At 41.5% G+C, this 23,849-nt stretch overlaps 1 protein-coding gene across 1 annotated transcript in view; it reads right to left on the bottom strand.

The window, feature by feature from the left end:
* Positions 1 to 23,849, bottom strand: part of PKHD1 (PKHD1 ciliary IPT domain containing fibrocystin/polyductin) — a gene marked incomplete at both ends in the record, with an annotated part of 235,736 nt that overhangs the window by 112,457 nt on the left and 99,430 nt on the right. Inside the window, 10 exons of the mRNA XM_084201664.1 lie at positions 234 to 480; positions 1,714 to 1,849; positions 4,994 to 5,128; positions 6,221 to 6,311; positions 7,138 to 7,250; positions 12,171 to 12,304; positions 14,906 to 15,031; positions 15,849 to 16,043; positions 17,814 to 17,959; positions 19,125 to 19,332. Coding sequence (XP_084057790.1) covers positions 234 to 480; positions 1,714 to 1,849; positions 4,994 to 5,128; positions 6,221 to 6,311; positions 7,138 to 7,250; positions 12,171 to 12,304; positions 14,906 to 15,031; positions 15,849 to 16,043; positions 17,814 to 17,959; positions 19,125 to 19,332 — 1,531 coding nt within the window. The remainder of the gene's footprint in view (positions 1 to 233; positions 481 to 1,713; positions 1,850 to 4,993; positions 5,129 to 6,220; positions 6,312 to 7,137; positions 7,251 to 12,170; positions 12,305 to 14,905; positions 15,032 to 15,848; positions 16,044 to 17,813; positions 17,960 to 19,124; positions 19,333 to 23,849) is intronic.

The raw sequence follows: 23,849 nt of genomic DNA, 5'->3' as shown, positions 1-23,849 counted from the left end.
TTGAATCCTGGACAAGGGGATTTTTCCAGAAAATATGACAGTGACAGCCATGGAGTGACAGGCCATAGGAGACAGCACAGCAGATTAAGAGATTCCACTGCTCAGGCTTTAGACCTAGTTTAGGGCCAAGCAGAGAGGCAGCAGTCCTGGGACTGAGCTCAGACTAGCAGCAATCTCAGAATAGCACATAGAAACAAAACCCACGCTGTATTTTGGGAGGAGCAATTACTTACAAATGAAGATCCATACGGTGGAAAACAAGGTCACTGTCACAGACACTGCCGCCAGAAGCTTGGCTGAAGTTGGCACTGGCTGTGCAAGATGCTGCCAGGATATCTGTGGAAGGCAGGATGTGACTTCCCTTCTGGCCTGTGGTGGAGCCATCAAGGTCCTCAAGGATGGCAGAGTGAGGAAAGGGGAAGGACACTTGGAAAGGGGAATTGGTGAATTTCAGATGTTCAGCTGTCACTGCAAACCCACCTGTGGGTAACAAGCACCACGTCAAAAAAACAAAATGGTCACCTCATGCAATAGGCCTGAAGACAACTCTCTGGAGGAAAAGAGACCAACTTCATTCCACCTTGCCTTTGGAAAAATGTCTGATGGGTCAACAAAAATGGGGAGATCCAGGAAATAAATGGAGGTGGTTGTAGGAATAGGTGGTAGGAATGGCTATTGATGCGCCAGACCAAACCTGCCCAGTACCCCTCTGTGACTGTGGTTCAGACTCGCCTGATCCAGGTTCTGCTCCTCCAGCATCTCCTCAGTGACTTCAAACATTTATTCACACGCCCCACAGCCAAAATGACAGTGACTCTTATAGATCCTGCCTGCCTTTTTTTAGAGCTGAGTACATGGTGTAAATGCACTTGACTCTTTTGCGTATGTGCAGCACCTGGCAGAATAAAGCCTAGCATGAAAAGTGAGTCTGGAGGATTTTTTTACTACTGAAACACAGATAGCTACAAAAAAGATGAATATTCATGCAGGCTAAAGTTTATGAGCACATTAATATTTACACAAATGTTAGAAAATCATTGCTCCATGCACTGTAACAAGTCAGCTTTGGCAGGAGTGCCTTACAACACGTGGGTTACTATTTAACAGTCCTATTCCCAATTTTAGCCTGACTAAGCCAGATTTTACCATTCCTCCTGTCCTTTGATCCCATCTCCTGAAATCGTTTTCTCTTCTATGTTATTGTAGGGCAGTCTTCATTTATATATAAATACATTTTATTACAATACAAAAGGCAAGTGCAGTTGGAACATTCTTCAAAGAGCCTTTGACTACCTCTTCAAAGCTCGGGAGGATGCTTAGTTTACACATTATCTTGGGAAAATCCACCTCAGGTTTAGGCTGGTAAGCAGTTTGGTGGAATTCCGTGAGGTGGTGTCACAGCTTTTAAAGAAATCATCACTCTTGAAATTTTACCTCTCAAAATGAAGATGCAGAAACAAGGCAGTGTATAAAACCCATTTCCAGTGAGAAAACTGTATCAGTGCAAAAATCAGGCTACATTTATCTTAAAATACCTGCAATATGTGGCTTCAACTGAGTGATGAAGCCATATCCAGAAAGACTGGGGAGAACCTGAGATCTCAGCCTGAGCAGAGGAATTATCAATGGTCATCTGTGGAAACTATGAACTTGTAATGGGAGGGGAAGCTAGGGATTTGGGAATCCTGAGAAATAAATATAAATCAGACTCACCCTGTCCTTGGTAACAGCCAGAACAAGTCCTGATTGCTGCGCAAGTGTTCACATCAAAGTTCCTGAAAGCTGTGTTGGAGATGAGGAGCTGGTATCTTTTGGGAGTCCTTAGTCCTGCAGACATACAGGTCCTATCCTGAAATGAAGGAATGAAGGAAACATCACCATATGAATCATAGAATCCTAGAATGGTTTGGGTTGGAAAAGACCTTAAAGGTCACCTCATTCCAACCCCCTGCCCTGGCAGGGACCTCTTCCAAAAGACCAGGTTGCTTCAAGTCCTGTCTAACCTGGCCATGAACATTTCCAGAAATGGAGCATCCAGGATGCACCAGCTGGGAATGCAAGGGTGTGACTGCCCATAATTGTGGAGTTTATAGGACAGCTGTAAGCCCTGGTTTGGCAAATTCTGACACCACCCATCTAATTCCCCACTTGAAGCAGGTGATAGCGTCACTTTTAAAGGCAGCTCGAGGCCTTTTGCTTGAGTTGTTGCATAGTAGTTATGACTGGACATTCCCTAGGGAGAAAGAATCCACCAAAAACCCACAGTGAGTGGATTTTTGCATCCCCATTTCACTTTACCTTTTTTGTCCAGCAAGTGGGAATTTTTCCTACTCTGCAAAGATGACCACTGTTGTTTCTTTCTAAGAAAAATCTGAGCACTGAAATTCAAAAGGATTTTGTGTGATTTGCCATGGGGACACACACATTCAAGCCAAGTTCTCTGAAAAGCTCTAGAGGACTTCAGGGTCTATTAGAACTTTAAAAGACAGAAAGGAAGAACAAAAGCCACAAGAGATGAAAAACACAATCAACAAACTGGATTTTGGGGTGATTGTAGTACACAGGAGAGTGGAAGTGTGCAACCCTCAGCCAAACTGTCTTGGAAACAGGCTGGAAATAAAGATAGAGTTAGTGAGCAGCCTGGAGGAAGAGGGGCTGGCAGGAGTCTGTGATACTGTTTCTGAGGCCAATGAATACTTGTAGAATGTATCTCAAAAGCCATCATAAAGAATCAATCAAGAAATCCACCCTATGTGAAATCACATGCAATTGAAAAGAAAGAATGTAATGCACTCTTATAAGTAGATTAATACTTCAAAGAGAAGGTGCTATCTTCAATCTTTGTAAGACATAGTAATTCCATCAACTCTTTTATTCTGAGGCCAAAACATCAGGAGTGATAGTCCTGGTCCTTGGGTCATCCTATTCCAAGTCACTGCTAAGCAGAAATCCCTCATTTCTGATAGTAACTTGCTCAGAAAGTCTCTATTGGCTTTTTTCTTACACTTCTGGTTCTTCCATCCCACCCAATTTTCTATATTTTTTAAATTAATTAATTTTATTTAAATAAATAGCAAATAGACCAGTGTGAGACAATAATTCCTCCCTTGTGTGTCTCAGAACTCTTGCTTTCTCCAGGAAGAAATGCTTCTCCTTAAAAAGTCCCACAAAGACAGAGTTGCTTAATGAGAACATGGAGGAGGCTTTCTGAATGTCTTGGAAGTTAAAAAAAAAAACTTTCACTTGGCTTTTTCCAGTCCTGGATTTAGCCCTGTCACTAATGTTTCAATGGGTCAAAGCCCCAACTTTTCAATGCCCTGATATTTCCTGAAAACAATCTTGTTTTAAAAACACTTTTTTCCAAAAAAGTGGAAGCACTAACAGAGAGGAATATCCAAGGTTCCCATTAAATTAATGTCATAAAGTTTTAATTTATATTAAAGAGACATCATTATTAAAGTGAGAATTACATACATTAAGATGTAAATTATGACAAGGAAGCTCTTATCATGAGATAATCAAAGATATTCCCCCCCCTGAGGTACTGAAAGAAACAAGGCACAGCATGAGTGCCTCTAAATCTCTCAGCAAGTACAACACTGGAGTCCTTCCATGGATCCTGCAAAGCCAGAACAAAGACATCCAGCCCTTGGTGGCAAAGATATTCACTGGGAAATCGCTGGGACACTGAAAGGCTGGACAGGTGAAGCCAGAATTTTATCTGAACTATCTACTTAAAATAGACCTGCTAAGGAGGTTCCCTTCTGTGAGCTTCTAAAGAAAACTCATTTAAAATACTTTTTTTTTTCTGTCAGTCAGAGAGAAAATTAATTTAATGAACAACAATAGAAAACTGAGCAGGGGGAAAAAAAAAGACCTCAAAATCGTGAACAAGCATCTGTGGCCAGTTGTAACTAAAATTCCATTGTTATCCATGTTATTAATCTGTTAACAACCTGGTAGCACCCAAAGGACTTCATCCAGCTGCCTAAAGAAATAGTGGAAGAAGAACATATTTACTGCATAAATAAAATTACATTTTGTCAGTATTTTTCATTCTCAAGTAAAAAAAGTAACACTCTGTGTTCCAGGTAGACCAATGATGCTGAGAGAGACCAGAGGAAACCAAAGTGTTAACAAGGATAGAAACCAAAGTTGGTGTTCCCTCTCAGTATTCCCAAATCACTAAACTAAACCCACTTGTGCATAGTTAAATGGTTCTAAATGCAAAAGGTATATAGGAATTTGTGTTAGAAAAGCTTGGTTAAAGAAAAATTAATATTTCTCTTAAAAAGCCAGGTTTGGTGAAATTCCAAGATTTTTCTGAGACCATATCAATCCTAGAAGAAAATATGAATGGAAAAAATTTGCTCCTTTCTTCCTAAGATCCTTCTATGCTTTCTATGTTTGTGATTTTGCTTTCACTTTTTGAATATTGTTTTAGAAGGAATATACAGGATTATGCCTTACAGTGTGAAATTTTGTAGTAGTTTCTGATGAAAATAGAAAAACCAGAGTCCTTGTTTCAAATTTGCTTAAAAAAAAAAATCTCAAAAACTTCGATGCCAAAAGGAAAAGATGTGAGGAAAAAAACCCAAAAATCTGTAGAACTGTTTTGGTTGGAAAAGCCCTCTAAGACCATGGAGTCCAACCATCAACCCAACACTGCCAAGGCCAACACTAAACAGCCAACACTAAACAATGTCCCAAAGTGCCAGCATTTACATGGTTTTTAAAACCCTCCAAGTAATTCCACTACTGCTCTAGGCAACACTTGAAAACCTTTCTGTGCAGATATCTTCCCCAAAATCCAGTCTAAACCTTTACTGATGCAACTTGAGGGCATTCGCTTATAACCTGTTAAAAATCCAAGCTTTTCCCAAGCTGCAATGGAGCAGGGTCTGTTTTCCAGGTTGCTTTCTTATTTCTCCAAATTCCTATTGAAACATTGCTGTGAGACTTAAGGGACATTGAAATTCCTTGCAGTTCTTACCTTTTGCCCAAGGTGTCCATTTAAAACACTATCAGACACAGAGGTGTTTCCCATACTTTCCACAATGTCAATGCCAAAATCTTTGCAAGCAGAAATCCAGAAATGCTGGAGTTCAAGGTTCCTGCTACGGAAAATCTACATGAAAGGAAAATAAAATAATAAAAATGCATATGATCATCAAATAATATAATGGTTTAGGTTAGAAGGAGCCTTAAAGACTATTCCATTCCAACCACTGCAATGAGCACTGAGACCTTCCACTATCCCAGGTTGCTCCAAGCCCCATCCAACCCAGCCTTGAACACTTCTGGAATGGGGCACCTAAAAGAAAGAAGATTGTTTCTAAATGGAGCCCATGGAAAGAAGCAGAATAAACTTAGTTATTTGTGTGTTCTAGGTCAGTCACATTGAAAGAAATTACAAGTTATGCAGAGAAAACAAAAAACAACAAACCTGCAAATCACCATATTACTTCTTTTCATACAAATAGTCTTTCATCAGCCTGAAAAATCACACTGAGAAACTGAACACCTTCAGAGGAAGAGTCATAGAGATGGGTGAGGCTATAAAGCCTTACAGAGAAACACATACAAACTGTTCAGGTCATCAGACAGGAGTTAATAGGATCACAGGCTTCAAACACTGAGTATGGGAAAAAATATGACATAATAAAGGGTGGTGCGGCTTTTAAAAATCAGATTAATTAATAGTGAGTCATATTAGCTGGAGAAGAAAGCCAGACAAATTAGAATAAATAAAAAGTGCAACATTTTAAGAAGGTTTTAAAAAAATCCCATGGAAACCATCAGTTCTATAAAGGTGATATATCTACCTGTTGCAATCTTCATGAACACCTCAGATATACTTGGAGAATTTTTTTTTTTGGCAACATGATCTAATGGAAGGTGTCCCTGCCCATTGGAATGAGATGGATTTTAAGGTCCCTTTGAACCAAACCATTCTAAAATTCCATGATTGCAATGGCAGACAGATGCTAGATGATTACAGAGAACACCAGCCGGTGAAAGTAGCACTGATTCTGCAGCAAAAAGAATTCACACAAATCAAAATTCTGGGTCTTTCATTAAAACAGGAGCCCCCAGGTGAGGAAAATGGACATAGAAGCACAAGAGCTTTTAGTCAATCAAGCTTTTAGACAATCAAGTGTGGAGGTGAGATACTTGGAAAGATCCTGAGCATCACAGCAGGCAGTGGGGACAAACCTACCTGTGCTCCCCCTTGGCAGCTCCAGGCTGTGAAGTTGTTGAACTGAACACGACTGTCTGGCAAATACTCTGGGTATATCAGCAACCCATGCCTGTTGAGAGAGAAAGCCATGGAGGCTGTTCCTTTGCATGGCATGTACTGGTGAGCAGATCTTTCTGTTCATCATTTTGATATCTGTAACAGTTGTCTGCATGAGACTTAATTTCTTTAAAGTCAAAAGTTTTCTGTGTTTGACCTATCAGAGCTGAAAAGGAGTGTGCAGTGCCACTGAGAGCTTCTCACTACAAAACACCTTCCCATGCTCATGAGTTTTCAGCCAGTGTCACTTTCAGTTAAGCCTGACATGAATCTGGACAGATAAGACTCTTCTTTATCTTGGATTCAGCTAACTTGGACTACAGCCCAAATGTATGCATTCCTGAATTGGTTTGACCTTCTCAGAGATTTAAAATCCAGATTAATATCCAGATTAATAACTCAGAATTCAGGTCCCCTTAACCACTGATTTTCAGTACAATGTCATTTTTTAATACTGTTTCTCCAATACTCTTTCTGTTTTAGGGAAGTACTGGCTAAAACTTTTGTCAATAGATGTTCCTGAATACTAAAGGCACAAATGCTGCATGAAATGTCACAGAACCTTGGAACCAGGGAGTGTTGGAAGGGACCTTAGAGATCATCTCGTTCCACTGCCCTGCCATGGACAGGGACACCTCCCACACCGATTCTGCCCTGCTCCAGACAACTCTGCTTGCAAGAGACGAGAGTGAAAAGGTGCAAGACGAGGTTGAAAAGGTGCAAAACTGGGGGGAAAAGTCCTGAAATGAGGGGCAAGGCCTTTTCTGCCCACCACTGCAATTATGGATGGCACAACCATTTGCTGTAGGAAAATCTCCTTAACCAAATTCCCCAAGTACCTTGTGCAGGAGTGAGCTGTGTTCTCACTGAAGGACAGGAGAGGCACTTTGGATGGTCCCTCAGGGGAGAGATGAAAGAAATAGCCATACCCAGCACCACACACTGTGTTACCCTGTAGAGAAGAACATGTGACTATGAAAATAATATTAGCACAGATTTCTGGAAATTAAAATCAATTTAAGAAACACACAAAATAAAATCCCAGCTGTGGTCCATTCAAATTCTGGTAAACTGGCCGGTGGAGACGTGAACCTCATTTCTGTGTCCCCTGTCTGGTTCTGTTTCCACTTTGACCTTGAGCCAGTTGTAAAAATACTTCTTTTTAAACCAGACAAGGAGGATTGGCCAAGCAATAGAGACAAATGGCAGAAAAATGCTGTTGTCACAAATCTTCAAGTAGGTAAGGAAAAAAAAAAGTGTTGAAAACTTAGGTCTATAAACTCCTTTCTATTTATGAAAATGTCAGGAAGAAAAAGTAAATCACAAATTAATCCCAAAGGTAAATCACAAACTAATCAAGTTTATGGGTTTCCTTCTCAGTCTTGATATTTCTCTTATTTCCCAAAGTAAACACGGGATAAGGAAATAAAGGAAATATTTGCATTGAAGAAGTGACTCCAACAAGTCAAGAGAAAGCAAAGAACAAAATCTTCAGGATATGTTAGTGAGTGAACAATTAAAATTCCTTACACCTGTGGTAAATTATGTGGTTTGGATCATTTTTTACAGGGTAAGTGAACACTCATAGGAAGATGTGCTGTCAGTTATTGTTATTTAATATCTCTTAAAGAAATTGTATTCTAAATTCTGCGTTTGAGTTACATTATTTGTGTTGCAAATAATGCAGTAATACAAATAAGAGGACATAAGGTCTGACTGGCCTTAAAATTAGGAGTTTGGTACTTACAGAATCTGCATCAAGTAGGTTATATGAGTTGTGTTTGGTGTGTTCTGAAGTTTTCTACTCTAGGACAAAAACCTGCTCTTGCCAGCTTAATTTGGAGAGCAGCCAAGCCTAGTTGGGTTTGGGTTGTGTCCATATAGCAATGTCTTCATGTGTGCACCTGTGCATCATCCCTCTCACCTGCCTTAGGTGCGTGAAAATTTGAAGTCCAGGCTGGTAGATTTTAGCTCTCTTTTTAGGAAAAAAAAAATAATAAGACATAGGCATGTGCAGAAGGCAATGCTTTTGGTCTGTCCTTAGACAAAATTAATTGCTCTCTGGAGGTATGTGGCTCTCTAAGGGGGGGTCTGAGGTGGCCTTTCTTGCAGCTCTAAGGAGGGCTTGTTCTCTAAGATCACCACCACTCCCATTCATAGGTCAATGGACACTGTTAAAATACTAATGACTTTTTGGTCCCTGATGGTCCAAATCAAAGCTGAGCCTCGTGACCTAGAGGTGAAACCCTCCATATACCAATTACTTTCTTCTGACCCATCCAAGTGTGCTCCCTGCAGTCCTGATCCCTGACATCTGTCAAGGAATAAAGTACTGAGACCCAGAGCTCTGCTTTCTCTATCCCCTGGTAAAACTGCTGCTTTTTCTGAAAGTGCAGCTACAGACCCTTTTCCTTTAACAGAACACTTCTGCAGTCCAGTCACATCATTTCCAGGCTATTTTACTTGCGACTCCAATCGTGCGTTCTACAGATGATTCATAAGGAAAAGGAAAAAAAAGAAAACCTGCATATTTATTCAGCCAGCTCGTGGCTGGAGGGCAGGGGTTTTAGGCAAGCAAGGAATTTTGTGTGGAAATCAATTCTTTGTGGAAGTCAGTATATTACGAATGTCCATGCAACCAAAATTCCAGAGAGAAATTACCTCCCTGAGCATGCCAAAAACCTGGAGGTATGCACTGCAAGTCAGTAAAATCAAGTGGCTGACGGTTTAAGTGTCTCTTAACTGTTACAACTCTGCTGGTGTAAATATTTCATGAATTTCTTTTAGATAGGGACTCAAACTGTTGACCTTAAAGATGACATTAAAGCTCTGGACAGTGTTCCCAGCACCACTCCCAGAGTTTCAGAGCTGGGCAGGATGTGAGTAGAACTCACAATGTGCCTGCTTTGGTGTGGGTCCTCTTTGCAGGAAAGCGTTTGGAAAAGATCTCAGCAGGGATGGAACAGTGGGAAAACGGAGCCAAACAGATGCAGCTTCACCTCTTTGGTGCTGTGGGGAATGGCTGGATGAGGTGACACTAGGAAACAAATGCATTTCCCAACAGTGTGACAATCAGTCACTCCTCTGACATGGAGACACCAGCTCAGCTCCACCCCATCCATTCATCTGAGCTGTTTCCCAGTCCTCAACACCAAGGCAAGAAAAGAGAGGGAGGTTCTTGCTGGATGTCTTAAGCCCAGTCCATATGTTGTTATGCATGAGCACTGCATGCTGGCTCTGGCATTTCAGGGCATTGAATGTTTATGGGTTGGAACAGCAAAAAGGCCAAAACTCACCAGGCCCAGAGAGACAACATAAAAAGATAAAAAACTACTCTATAAAACTATTTTTCCTGCACACAAAAAGAAAACCAAGGACAGAGGGTGGATGTTTCAGTGAGAAAAAAGCCAATATCACAGAGGAGCATCTTCAGTTCCTTGTGCTGATAGCATTTAAAAGGCAAGAAACCAGCCTGCTAATGAGATTGTCCATGACTCTAAAAAATGATAACCTGGGCTTACACACTGTGTTTAAAAAAAATTATACCAACCTTGTAATAATCAGTTTGCACTCATACTGTCCGAGTATAAAATTTTGTCTAACAGCCTGATTCACCAGTGAACTTAAAAGCTTCAGTCAAATGGAAACCAGTGGGAATTGGGTCTCCAAATGTCTTTGTAGGCTCAGGTTTGAGTGACTGCTCTGTCCCAATTTCCACACCGTTTAGGCCACCACTGAATTTCAAGGAAATTTAAGCTCTTCAGCCACCGATGCAAATTTAAGCTCCCAAGTAAATTGACTAGTTATGAAAACATTACTGCAGGTCTCACTGTAGAAAGGCTTAAGCCATCATGCACAGAAGGTGTTACACAGTTTGTACCTAGAGCTCTCTGCAGCCCCTGCCTTAAAGAGAGCAGCCAATAAGTTAAAGCCAGTAATCAAAAGATGGAAATCTGAAAAAAAAACCCAAAAACCCACAAAAAACCAATAAACAAAAAGACTGATAAACACCTAAAATTAAATTTTAAACTGGGAAAGTTTCTATTGCATGTTCTGTCCTGAGAACTAGGCAGGTGGAAGATGATTCTTTCCCATTACATTCTTCAAATTTCCCCAATGAACTAAGACTATAAATACATAAAAAGCTTGAGTCATTTGATCTGAGAATTTTCATGAGAGAAAAGGTGCTAAGACTACAGCATCATCATGCTGGTGCTGCACCAGAAACCCTGGAATTTAATGATTATTATTCCACTAGGAAAAAGTCACCAGTTCTTTTGCCAGGGAGAAATGTGACTTTTTCTCTTAATATCCCTGTGCTTTGCTGCCTTCCTGAGCACTGCCTGGTCTGTTGTACAGTAAGCACAGTTAATAACAATTTTAAGCTGGCCAACTTCTTCGAGTTTTCCTTTTGAGGCTGCAATTCCTCAAATATTCCTCAGGATGATGAAGGTCATCAGCAACCATCTGAGGGCCATCTGTTACCCTGCCTGGAGCAGCACATCTCTGGAGAGCAGAAAGGACCCCCTGATATTGGGGTACACAGCCACAGCTGTAGCTTTCTATCTGCAAATTCACGTGAGCAGGGAGGGATAAATGAATGTGCTGAAAACCCAGCACAGGCAGCTCCCAGGAACCCGTGGAGGTAATTGCGGCAAACCTTTTCAAAAGCTGAGCCACTGGCAAAGGAGTGAACAGCTCCAGGGTAAGTCAGTGCATGACAGTACAAAACTCTGTGCTTAGTGGAGCTGAAATTCTCATGATTCTGCCTGGTTGTTGTATTTTAAAACCATATTTGATGGCCTTAAAAATGATAAACATGGCCTCGAGGGAATCACAGAAAAGTTCTCTCCTTCCTCAGTGCCCCTGTCTTCATAAAAACACAGGAAATGTGTTGGTCTCTTTTTCACCTTCAAATTTAGGCGTAAATCTTTCCTCATGGAGTAGAAACCCCAGGGGTGATTAGGTCTTCACAAACAGTAATTGGTTTGGTTACTGGGGGTTAACAATAGAACAGGTTAGGATTATTTTTTAAATGAAAATATGCATTTTCACTACTGAAAGTGTGGTAAGAAAGGTCAGTTTCAATGTAATTCCTTTAAATAGCTGGGAAAGAAAAGTGGTTTGAAGTGGATGAAAATAATATTTTTCCATAAAACACATAAAGTGACTCTTTATTCTGAAATATAAGACTAAAAAAGAGTATGAACTAAGAGAAAGCATCAGAGAATTAGTGAATAAAAGTATTTTTTCTGAGTTCAGCTTTTTGATGTGTGGCTGTTAAGCTGTTAGCTCTTTAAAAACCTGGTGGTTTATAACCATTCACAATAGAGGAGCTTCCTTTCTTTCAAAATCAATGTCATTTTCATAGGACAGGGAACATATTCTCTTTCTCATCCTGGAATGCAAATCTTCAGCTGTATGGTCAATGTGATTTTAAATCCATACAGAGGGGTAATTGATGCTGCTGAATTTTAGTGGTTTTGTATTCAGTCCATTAAAATTTAGGTGGTTTTTTTTTTTAATAATGGCAGAAAATCTAGAGAAGCTGAGACTAAGCTTTCTCCAAGTTTTCTGAATCTGTGAGCACTATAAAATAAAACAACATTTAAAGTACCTCAGGATGAATTCTCTCACTGTAATATTCCATTCCACTCAAACGCAGCAAAATTCTCAGTAATAAATTTACCCAGGAACATAATTTATTTTGTAATATGCACTTGTTTCAATATCCCATCACAAGCACAAGTTCTGACAGCTCAGCCAAGAAACAAATATTGTGTATGTGATCTCCCAGATAAATGAAGCTCTGTGTCTTTCTGATACCTTTGATTAGAAAGGAAATGTTATGTCTTATACCAGAACTTCTTACCCTGATGTGGCTGGCAGGAGCCCTGATGTAGATCCCTGCTGGTGACAGTGACTCAATATTGGACAAACCATCAGTTACAGAAAGGCCAATCACTATGTTGTTACTGATTTTGTTCTCCTCTTCCAGTCCTTCACCTTTAAAAGAAAAAGATAGGGAAAAAAAAGGGAAAAAAATATAAAAAAGTAAAAAATAAGAGGAAGAAAAAAGAAAAATAAACATAAATTTACATATAGCTGGAAACCCTCTATGATCATGATTCTCGTTTCAATATACACAAGTCCAGGTGTTATATTCACATCTATTTCCCTTTTGTGCAAGATATTATTTGTGACTATACCACAACTCATATATTCTGGACTGCAAGTTTATGGTAAAAATAAATAAAAGATGTATTATAAAGCAGATTTACAGTTGAGAAAAGAGACTCAGAGTGGTTCAGAATGGAAAAGAGGCTCACCTATGCACACACAGGCATGCTCCTGGCAGTACTAGAATTCAAAGTCTTCTTTATCTCCTGTCTCCGTTCACTGCCCTACTTACATGTAAGAAAATTTCTAAACAGGCTGAAAAACACCTGGTGCGCCTCTGCACAAAACTGGGGGGTTGCCCCCCTAAGCAATGGAGTAGGAGAAGAGAAAGGGAAAAATCAATCAAGCAATTGATCAGACAACACGGACCTCTTGGGGTGCCCCAGATCTAGTTACAGCATAGAAACTGGAAGAAGAAAACCAAATAAATATTTTTTAAACTACATCGTAAAAAAATGGGCCACCCAATGGCAAGTAGTGGACAGTCCCATACAAACCAAGTCCAAATAAGGACATGTGGATAGGATAAGGGGAAATAGCCTTAAGTTGCTCTGGGGGAGGTTTAGGTTGGATATCAGGAAAGCTTCTTCACCTAAAGGGTGGTGAGGGATTGGAACAGGCTGACCAGAGAAGTGGTGGAGTCACCATCCCTGGGAGCGTTTGCAGCCATGGAGATATGGCACTTGGGGACAATGTTTAGTGGTAGGCTTGGCAGGGTCAGTTTAATTGTTGAACTTCCAGGACCAGGAAGACCTTGAAGGTCTTTTCCAACCTTAATGACTCCATAATTCTATGATCAGCACTGCTGCTCTTTTGGAAGAAGAATACAAAGTGGAATCCCGGGTGGAGTCTATGCATAGCCCATTCTCTCTGCCCTGCATTAGGAGCAAATCACATCCATATAGTTTTGTTTATACTAGAGAAGTCATTACCTTCAAATATCTCAAGTTCTATTCATAATACACATCTCTTCCCAAATCATTACTCTACCCCTAATATAAGCCACTTCACAAGAAAACCTGTGCCCTTTGGTTTTTGGGAGAGCAACAAATACTTTTAGTCTTCCCTCAGTATTTTGAGGGAATCAGCTTTCTCAATTTTTTCCAGTCTCTATGTACTACAAGCAATGCTGCTACCAGAGCATGAACATGACCCTAAAGAAGTCCTTTAGACAGCCCTACAGGATTTTGAGGTTTTGGCTTTCAAGCTCAGACCTTGTGTGTCAATAATTTTAAGCCCAGAGTGACATTTTGTGATGGTCTTGCAAACTCTCTGAAAATAAGGATTTTAGGTGAAATCACTGAGAGAATCCAATTCCAGAGCTGCAAAGAGCCAGCTGTAATAAATATTCCTTCACAGGCAACAAAATTATATATAAATTAATCCATCAGACCCTCAAGAGCTGCTGACAGTGAAGCCATTAGAAGCATCTTGAGGATGAGGTGTATTCTAGCTGAAACTTAAGCTTAGCTCGGAGTCCTTTAACTCAGACACAGGTCCCAACATGAATGAGCCAAGGGATGCCAGCAGCTTGGAGGTCCTGCTCTTCTTCCCTGTGGCTGCAAGGGCTCTGTACATCAGCTTGAGCAAGTCCTTGCATCTCTGTGAGCCAGCTCTCTTCATCTGCAAGGTGTGTATAATCACATTGGGTTAATAATCTTCCCTGTTTAAATCATGATATATCACTCCTCATTATGTTTATACACAGCACCCAGCACAGAAACTTGCTGTGGGTGGGGAACTGCAGGATCAGAACTGAAGGCTTTCTTTTTTTCTCCTCTGTTTATCTCATAATTGGTTATTTTTATCCCATCTCTTACAGAAAACAAAAATCGAGCTATATCTTTAAGTACTCAGGAAACAGGAGATCCCAGCAGAAGATGCTTGAAGTTAGTCTCCTGATGGTTAGTTAGGAGAAATATTCTGTTGTTTAACATTTTTGTTGCTGCAAGCTCCAATTTATTTAAGTGCTAAATCCTCTGGTTAACTTTTAACATATGCTTTCATTCCATTATCTTCGACATCAAATGGCTGAAGTTAAAGGTAATATTCTCTTAAATGCTTCACTGAGTTGTGGTCTTAAATACGGCATAATGACAATTTTCCAAAGATAGATGAATCAATCCCCTAAAAAAAAAATCTACTATTTTTTCCCTGAAAAATAATTGATCCAAATTGATCCAAAAAGTGAAAACTGACCCAAAGAAAAAGAGCAGGCCAAATGGAAGTAGCTGCTGGGAATTGTGTGTGGAATTGTGGAAGCTTTATTCCAAATTCACTGACACCACAATTTGCAGAAGATGTGATTAAAGTTCTCAGAGTACAGTTAAGGATCTGCCATTCTTTCCTCCAAAGCATTTTCATGCAAATGGAAACCAGCACAAGCTGCTGCTGGATGTAGTGTGGATATTTGCCTGCTTCACTTACCCAGGAGAAGCCCATGGCCTGAAATGTTGTAGAAAACATTGCTGTCCACACTGAAGTTGGAGATCCCTCTCAGATGGAGGCCCTGACCAAAGGAGTCCAGAACACAACAACCACGGATGTAAGAGTCTGGAAGGAAGGGAGTGGTGTGAGCACAAATCACTGCAGATTGAGGGCGGGTATTTTACACCCCTCCTCTAGCCAGGCATGGTGACCTTCCCATCATCCAGATCATGGCCAGGGCTGCCTTCTGCCAGCAGGGAGCCCTGACCCTCACTCAGTGACAAAGATAGAACAGGTCCCTTCCAAACCAAACCATTTTATGATTCTGTGAGAGGTGCAAATGTACTTTAGGAAGGGAAAATCCATTCAGCACCCTTAAAATATTCTTTGAGCCCACCTAACTTGCCCCTACGACCACCAGTCTTCAGAGCCCTCACTGCCACTTCTGCAGAGATGGATTTGGCACTTGACAGTAACAAAGTCAAAAGAACCTAATATGTTCCTTAACCTCTGGATAATAAAATTAAATGTTGGCCCCTGAAACTAGCCAACCCTGAGTCATTGGGCTGGCTAGTTGAAGGGGCTCCCTCATAGTGTCTTGGGATTCTTCAAAGTGTCTCGGTGCATTTTTGGGCCCCCTCATAGTGTCCTGGTGCATTCATTTCAGTTGTGTCTTGGTGCATTCACTACCAGAGCTACTCTCTTTTACATCAAAATAGCAGTGTAGCATAAAAAAATATTATTTTAGAAAGAAGCTGAGATACAAAGGAAGTGAAGCAGGTGAAAGCACTCTGTCACTTGGGCTTAGACTAGAGGTGAGGGGTTTTTTTTTCACATTTAACAATCCAATTTGCCAACTGACTCAAGAGCCAAGCAGGTTTTGAGTGTGCCTGTCCCAGCTTTGGGCAGGAGAAGGTTGGTATCTCCAGTGCAGGGAGCTCACCTGCCATCCAGGTGTTGCCAGTGACAGTCAGGGCACTGCAGTGGCGCTGGAATGCTTGGCCCATGTGGCGGAATTGGATCCCCTCCAGCTGGAGCCGGCTTGCCTGGCCCTGGAAGGCCTCCACAACCACCACGGCTCCCAGGTCCCGAGAGCCCAGCTGCCTCTCACTTCTCTTGTACAAACACCCAGGGTGACCTAGGACACAACCCAGGGGGAGCTGTGAGTGGCACCCTCCCTGTGGGGTGGGATGTGCAGGGGGAGATCATCCCCCTGACCCAGTGAAACTCCAACTCCAGCAGAGATGGGAAACATGCACCCAAAGGCAACACAGGCAAACATTTTTTATGTTCCTAAAAATAGGTATGGCTCTTTCCCTAAAAGTCTGCACATTTTGGAGGGAAATATATCAAAACAAGCAGGAAGCTGTAGTTTTATGTCTTGGACAGCTCCTTGGAGTTAATTTTAGATAATTGTATGCATGAGGAAGAGGGATTTGACATTGATTTCCCTTAGATGAGGTTCTTGAAAAGGAGATTGGGCATGGATGTATAGAACTAAACTGAAATGAGGCATTCTGGTTTATTTTTTCAAGCTCTGCTCTCCTGACTCTCCCTGCAGATGGACGGGGAAGTGTTGCTACCCACAGTTTCAAGACAAGAATAAAGATTAGGGAGAAATTCTTCCTTGTGAAGGTGGTGAGACTCTGGCACAGGTTGCCCAGAGAAGCTGTGGCTACCTCTGGATCCCTGGAAGTGTCCAAGGCCAGGCTGGACAGAGCTTGGAACAACCTGGGATAGTGGAAAATGTCTCTGCCCATGGCAGGAGGATGGAATAAGATGTTCTTTGACTTCCCTTCCAACCCAACCATTCTTGGATTCCATGATATGACAAAAAATTAAATCATAGGGCTGGGTAAAATTCCCAAAGACCCTTCCATGGGTGTGAGATATTTTGGTATGAGATTCAGACTATGAATATCTTACTTGGGCTTGTTCAGTGGAAGAGCAGAGGGGATCTCAAATTCCAGCACTGCCTGCTGGTGCCCAAAAATGCTTATTTTTCTTTTAAAGGTAAATTAACCACAAAAAACATTGCTCACTCCTCCTCTGGTGACTCCTCTGAGAAATCCTCCTATCCTTTAACTCAAATAAAAACCTCAAATGGTTAGTGCATTTCAGAGCCTATATTTATGAGTTCCACACAAAATGGACCATAAATCCATGAGTAATATAAGCAGCTGGTTGCTGGATATCAAATGAAGTCTTGTGTCACAGTCTGAAAGCCCAAGGCACTTTTTTTAAAGGAAGCCTTACACCTGGGTTGCCAGATAACCTAACTCTCCTCACATTATAATCACTGTGTCTGATTCTGCTTCTTGAATAGATGGTGTAAATCAGGAATCCTCCTGTCAAACTCCATGACATTTCATACAGGTAAAAGGAGAACTGAGATATTTAACATTTTTTCACCAGTGATACTTAATTCATCACCTGTTATTTTTTCCTTGGCAACCCTAAACACTAAACAACATCTCAATATTTTACGCTAAAGAGTACAAACAGCATTGGGCTGTTTTGTTTTTCCTTCTTCTTAAAGTGACTAAATAGTAAACACAATTAAAAATTTAATATATTATGTACACTGAAACATGTTTTCAGAAGATACTTTCTTTTCTACACCCTTAGGCTCAGGCAAAACTAAAGGGTCTTTCCCAAGATGGCTTGAAACAACAATGTGAAAATAATACATCTGAGATATTACAATGAAGTGCAGTTCAACTCCCAAGACTTCACACTTCAATGTCAAACAATGTTTGGAAAGACAAACTCTCTTTCCTGGCATTGGAATTATCTAGAAGTTATCCTAGGAAGAAAGAGTTCTAATACACAGTGAGGCTGCCACAATGGGATTTTAATGAAGCAGTTTTCCTCCCCAGTACATTTCTGTGAGAAAAGCCCTTCTCACCTGCATTTGCACACTGCCTGAGGTGGGACATCCTCTCCAGTGTGACATTTCCTTGAATAACAACCCTTCTGCTGATCAGTGCCACCACAGCACTGGAAGGCAGACCTTGGCCATCGCCCCATCCCTCTCCAGCACTGTGGGGGTACCTAACAAAGGACAAAAAATATCATCTGCACCTGCCAAATGGAGAGAATTACGTTTATGATTTCTTGTTGTTCATGTTTATGACCATAACCTCCCAAATTCTGAGCTGGTTTCAGTCCTTTTCTTGGCAGGGACAGTGGCACAATCAGTGCTAGAGAGGCTTTCCCTTGTCTGATGTTTGCTTTCATCCTTTTGTTTCACAAGCTCTCAAACCTTCCTTAGACTATGTATATAATATTATATTGTGTTGTGTCACTAGGAAAAGGCTTTTCATCCAAAGGGTGGTTGGGCACTGGAACAGGCCCCTCAGGGAAGTGATTACAGCCCCAAGGCTGCCAGAGCTAAAAAAAACATTTGGACAATTCTTCCAGGAACATGGTGAAGATTTTGGAATTTCCCTATGCAGGGCCAAGAACTGGAGTCAATGATTCCTGTGGGTCCCTTCCAATTTAGGATGTTCTATGATTCTACGAGATTTACAACAATATATTGAGATTTACAACAATATATTTCAGCCTTTGAATTCTCTTCCCATAACAGGCTTGGGTGAAAACCATCAGGACTTTTTGCCTCGAGCCCAAAATAATACCTTTAATCTTCCTGGGCATTGGAGTTAGGTTGCCTCCAGATAGACAATGTAAGAAGTGCAGTTTTCAGTCTGTCCAAGGTCTCCATGCACAATAGATAAAGAAAGTGTAGTGCAGTGAAATTAACACTCACTGGAAATATGGAAGCAGATTTCCATAGTAAAAAAAATTACTTTGAGTGTATTACTTAAGAAAATCAGTCAGGAAGAGAGGATTTTTTTTTTTACACAAGTCATACATTTCTTGTGAAAAATATGCACTTTCTCAAGGAATTGAATATGCAGGAAATTTCTTTGTCATTCCTATACTGACACTACTGGACTTTACTGGCCATCAGTGCTTCCTGCTTCAAAGGTTTTCTGAGTTCAAGGGCATGATACAGAATTTAAACATAGAATTTAAACATTCAGGATTGAACGTCCACTACCTTTAGGGGGAGTGAGGAACTGAAATATCACTGGCCACCTTTATTAAAGGGATTTATATAGTTATTATGTCCCACAGGGAACAGCAAATCCTGACTTTGATCAAATTTTCTCCTTGTTTAGCTCTCTGCTATAAAAATCTCCTGGAAGGATACCTGAGTGGTGATCTAAGGTGCAGCTCTGTGTTGTTCACAGACTGGATAACAGCCACTTCCTCCTGCTGCTGTGCATCTCCAAGGCCTGAACTTCCCACCAGGATTTCATCACCAGGTTGCCAATCAACAGGTTCCTGGAGCACCAGTCGTGTGTCACTGGTATTAGCTGATGATTTCAAGTGTGTGAAAACTACTTTGGGCATCCAGCCTGCAAAGAACAAAGGAAAAAAATGTTAAAAAGCAAGTCAATCCACTTAAAAAACAAACAAACAAACAAACAAACAAACAAAGAGGAGTAGCTTTCTCCTGGTTCAAGGCTGGGTTGGACAGGGCTCAGAGCAACCTGGTCTAATGGGAGGAGTCCCTGTCGATCACAGGGGGGTGGAATGAGATGGTCTTTAAGGATCCTTCCAACCAAAACCATTCAATAATTCAATGATTCTATGAAATTTCTGTATATCAAGCCCCAGCAATGAAATGTCTTGCCCTATAACCCTCCTTTCTTCACTTAATAAAGTTTGCTTTAACTTTTGACATTTCCCTCTCAGGCTTTGGAAAAGATTGGTCCAGTGAGGTGCAACACACTGAACACCATCAGGAGAGAGCGTGTGCCTCACACATCCACCTTTAGAATACTTTTCTTCCCTCCCTTGCAATAGATCATCATTTACCTTTAGCCCACAGCAAGTTACTGTCCTCCTTGGTCATACTGCAGGAAAGTAATAATAGCAGAAATCTCTGAGTGTAGAGGTTGCATCCAATAAATCATTTTCAAATTATTTTAAGCAAACTTATCTGTCCATATACTGCTTCACTTTCTTGATCCTTATACTCCAGTATCTTCATTACTTATATAATAGTGTCTCAACTATTTCCTTAATGAAGATGGAAATAAGAAGTGGCACCTCCAAGGCAATAAATTTACAAGAGAATCACACTCTTTATACTCTTTTATCTTGAAGTATACGTGAGCACCTGCTCTGTGTCAATGATGGGCATCTAAACCTGAGATACTTCACTATTATTGCATTTCCTTAAATCAAACTTGAAATTTCTCAACTTCCAGCTAAGAAAATCTCCCAGACATCATTCATTTAAGGTATTTCAAACTCTTTTGGAAGGAATCAAACATCTCCTGCTGTTCAGCTCAGCCCTGTGAGGTGCATCTGGCATCTGTCCTATTCTGGGCTCCTCAGGTCAAGGGAGACATGGAGCTCTTGGAGTGGGTCCAGTCGAGGGTGATGAAGATGATGACGCTGATGGAGGGACTGGAGCATCTCCCTGAGGAGGAAAGGCTGAGGGAGCTGGGGCTGTTCAGCCTGGAGAGGAGACCCAGCTGAGAGGGGCCCTCAGCCCTGGGTGTCCCTGTGTGCAGGGAGGGCTCAGAGCAGGGCCCAGGCTCTGCTCCAGGGCCCAGCAATGGCACCAGAGGAACGGGCAGGGACTGATCCCAGCAAGTTCCACCTGGACAGGAGGCAGAACTTCTTTCCTGGGCAGTGACTGAGCACTGAACAGATTGTCCAGAGAGGGAGTGGAGTCTCCTCACTGGGGATATTCCAGAACTCTCTGGACACAATCCTGTGCTCTGGGATGGCCCTGCTTGAGCAGGGATGTTGGACCAGGTGACCCACTGGGGTCCCTTTCCAACCTGACCCATCCTGGGATTCTGTGAAACCAATGCAGAAGCTGAAATGCAGTAGGACACATAGGACACTGCAGGTGCCAATGGAACCAGACTGGAATGACTCTCTAGCAGCCCTTAGAACATGTGGACCCTGCATCCTCAGCACATACATCATTCACCCTACAGCTCTGCTGCTATAGGGCCACGCTGTTTTCTAATGCAGACATAGACAAAACCCACCTTCCACCATTCACAGACATCAAAGACCTCAGCCTCAATACAGCTCAAAAACACCCTCTTAATACCATCCTATGTGCATTCTTTTACCAGCAGCACTCTCTTAATTTTTATTCATTTGCCTTCTTCCACTGAGTTATTCTTGTGAATTTTTAGGGCTGGCATAAAAGCCCACGACTGGCAGCAGCCATCTGCATGTGGAGCTCTGCACGATTTCTCTCCATCTCTGGACATGTTGTTTCTGGTGTTGATTTGTGTGCCTGTGTTAATGTGTGTTCTCATGCATCTGTGTCCAGACACTCAGCTGACCCCTGTGGAGTTCATCTGTCACACACACTCCACAGCAGCACTGCTGGGCAACAGCTCATGTCACTGAGGAGTGGGAAACACCATTCTGCATTCAAAACATGCTCTGATGGAAAAGGCTTTTTTCAGGCTTTTTTTCCACTTTCAAGCTCTGACTCAGAAATTTTAACCAAAAATATTCTCAATTGTTTGGAGATTTTTCCTTTAAAAGAATATTCAAGGCATCCAAATATTCCCCCATTTCCTTTATTTCCTTTTCCTTGTTTTTCACCTCTTACCGTGTTCAGCTACCTGTCTCCCATTCCACAGTTTGTTGTACCTTTTTTTCCTGATGATCTAGGTGGGGTGGGAGATTCCTCTGCATGTTCAGAATCTGCTTCCATTTTCCAATAAGTTCAGTGTGTTTTTGTTAGGGAAAACCAAACCAAACTAACCAACCAAACAAGTTTAGTAGATCCCACTTTCACAGAATCATAAAATCATTTAGATTAAAAAAGACCTGTGAGGCCATCAAGTCCAACCATTAACTCAGTTCTTTCCTGTCTACCACCAACCATGTCCCTAAGCACTACATTTATCCATTTCCTTGCTTCCCATTTGTATTCCCACATACAACACCTCCAGCTCAGAATCTCCTCTACTTCCAGCAGCACAAGTGACACACAAGAGGTCAGTGACACCTTTCTGGTCTCAATCAGGAACCATAACTGAGGCTTCTCTGCCCTATTTATAATATACTCCCCTTGAAAACAAACTCTATTTTGAATGAAACATGCAAAGTTCATAAAACAACCTTCAGTGCCTGGGTTTGGGCTGTGCAACAGGTAAATAAATTACCTGTTTGAGGGGAAAGTGTTTAGAAGACCAACAGCTGTGGTGTATTTAAATTATTTCTTCCCCCAAAATGTACTGTGAGCAGAAACACTCCAAATGCTGAAAAATAGATGAATCTGTATAACTCCTTAATTATTGAACTCATTTTTAATAATTAACCAAGCACAAGTTGGAAAAAAATCCCATCTAGAGATCTAAAGCAGAAGTGACTTCATGTTAAAGGTACAGGACAGAGCCTTCAGACAAAAATCTGTTGCAGGCAATACAAGAATGGAGCACTTTACTAAATGACTTAACAGAACACCCTTAAATACAGAGCAGAGAAGAATGGTGCAGCCTAGAAATGCAAGGGACTTGAAAATTAATTCCAAATTAATTAATCACATATAATAAGACTGAGAATATCTTGGCATCAGGACTATGGTTATGCTTCCTGTTAGAAGCATAATGTGGGCTTGCAGTCTTGTATGGACCTGGTAAAATGATTAAGAACATTCTGATGTGTACAATGCCACTCTTAAGAAAAAAACAGTATAAATTTAATTTCTTATGACCTCTAACACAAAACATTTCATAAATCGCTATGGGATGGTATGTCACTTACCTAGCTGGTTTCACCCAGTTCTCAGCAGTGACAAGATATCAATAGGTACTGACAGAACAAGGAGGAAAACTTTAAACTATGAGAGGAGACATTTAAATTGGTTATTAGGAGGAAATTCCCAAGTCAGGCCCTGGCACAGGTTGCCCAGAGAAGCTGTGGCTGCCCCATCCCTTGATGTGTCAAAGGCCAGGTTGGAGGCTTGGAGCAACCTGGGATAGTGGAAGGTGTCCTTGTCCATGGCAAAGGGTGGGAATTAAATGAGTTTTGAGGCCCTTTCCAACTCAAGCCATTCCTTGATTCTAAGTAGCTCAACAGGAGATGTGAATTTGACATTTACAGAAATATCTCCAAGTCACATCAAAACTAAGCAAACCAGCAAGGTGTGTCTGGGCACACACCTCCAGGGTCACAGGAAAATCTGTCCACACAATGCAAAACATGCATTGTACTGAGACTTGTAGGTTTAAACAAATTAGGCCATTAGTTACAATCCTTTGATTACAAAGGACGTGAGCATCATTTCTTCTTCCAGGTGCACAGTGAGTGACTCAAAGGGCACTGAAAACTTTATCTGGGTGTTTGATATTCATCTCTGGTCACCCAGCTTTGAAAGCTGAAGCTGCAACAGTTGGAAACACTGAAATAAATGGGTTTGAAAGGAATTACTACAGAGTAAGGAGAGGCTGCTGCAAATTGTTTAGGAAACAAGTCCTGTAGTCAGAGGGGAAGATGAGCTCCGGGGGATCCTACACAATCTGAATCACCTAGAGGAGTTTCTCTGTGCCACTGCAGGCACAGGAAAGTTATCCCCTCATTCAGACCAGGGGATTGACCCAAAGTGACTCAGAAAACACCTGAGAGGCCAAGGAGCCTTGGAAACTCCATCTGCCCTCAGTTGTGGCTGTCCCTAAAGAGGTACAAGTGACCCTGAGCCTGAAGGGATGCACAGACCTGGGCTCCCTTTAGGGAATCACTGATTGCCTCCCCAAGCACAAGTCCAGCTTCTCTGCCAACCTTCAGCACCCCAGAGCACAAAGGGAGGGAGGGAGGGGCCCCAAAGCAGTGACGCAGATCTCAGCCGAGAAAGGCGCCTCCACATCCCACTCCTCGTCACAGGGGG

This window comes from Fringilla coelebs (genome assembly GCF_963513975.1).
Source record: "Fringilla coelebs genome assembly, chromosome: 3".
NCBI lineage: Eukaryota > Metazoa > Chordata > Aves > Passeriformes > Fringillidae > Fringilla > Fringilla coelebs.
Note: the sequence above shows the minus strand (reverse complement) of the source record. Positions and strands in the feature narration are given on the sequence as shown.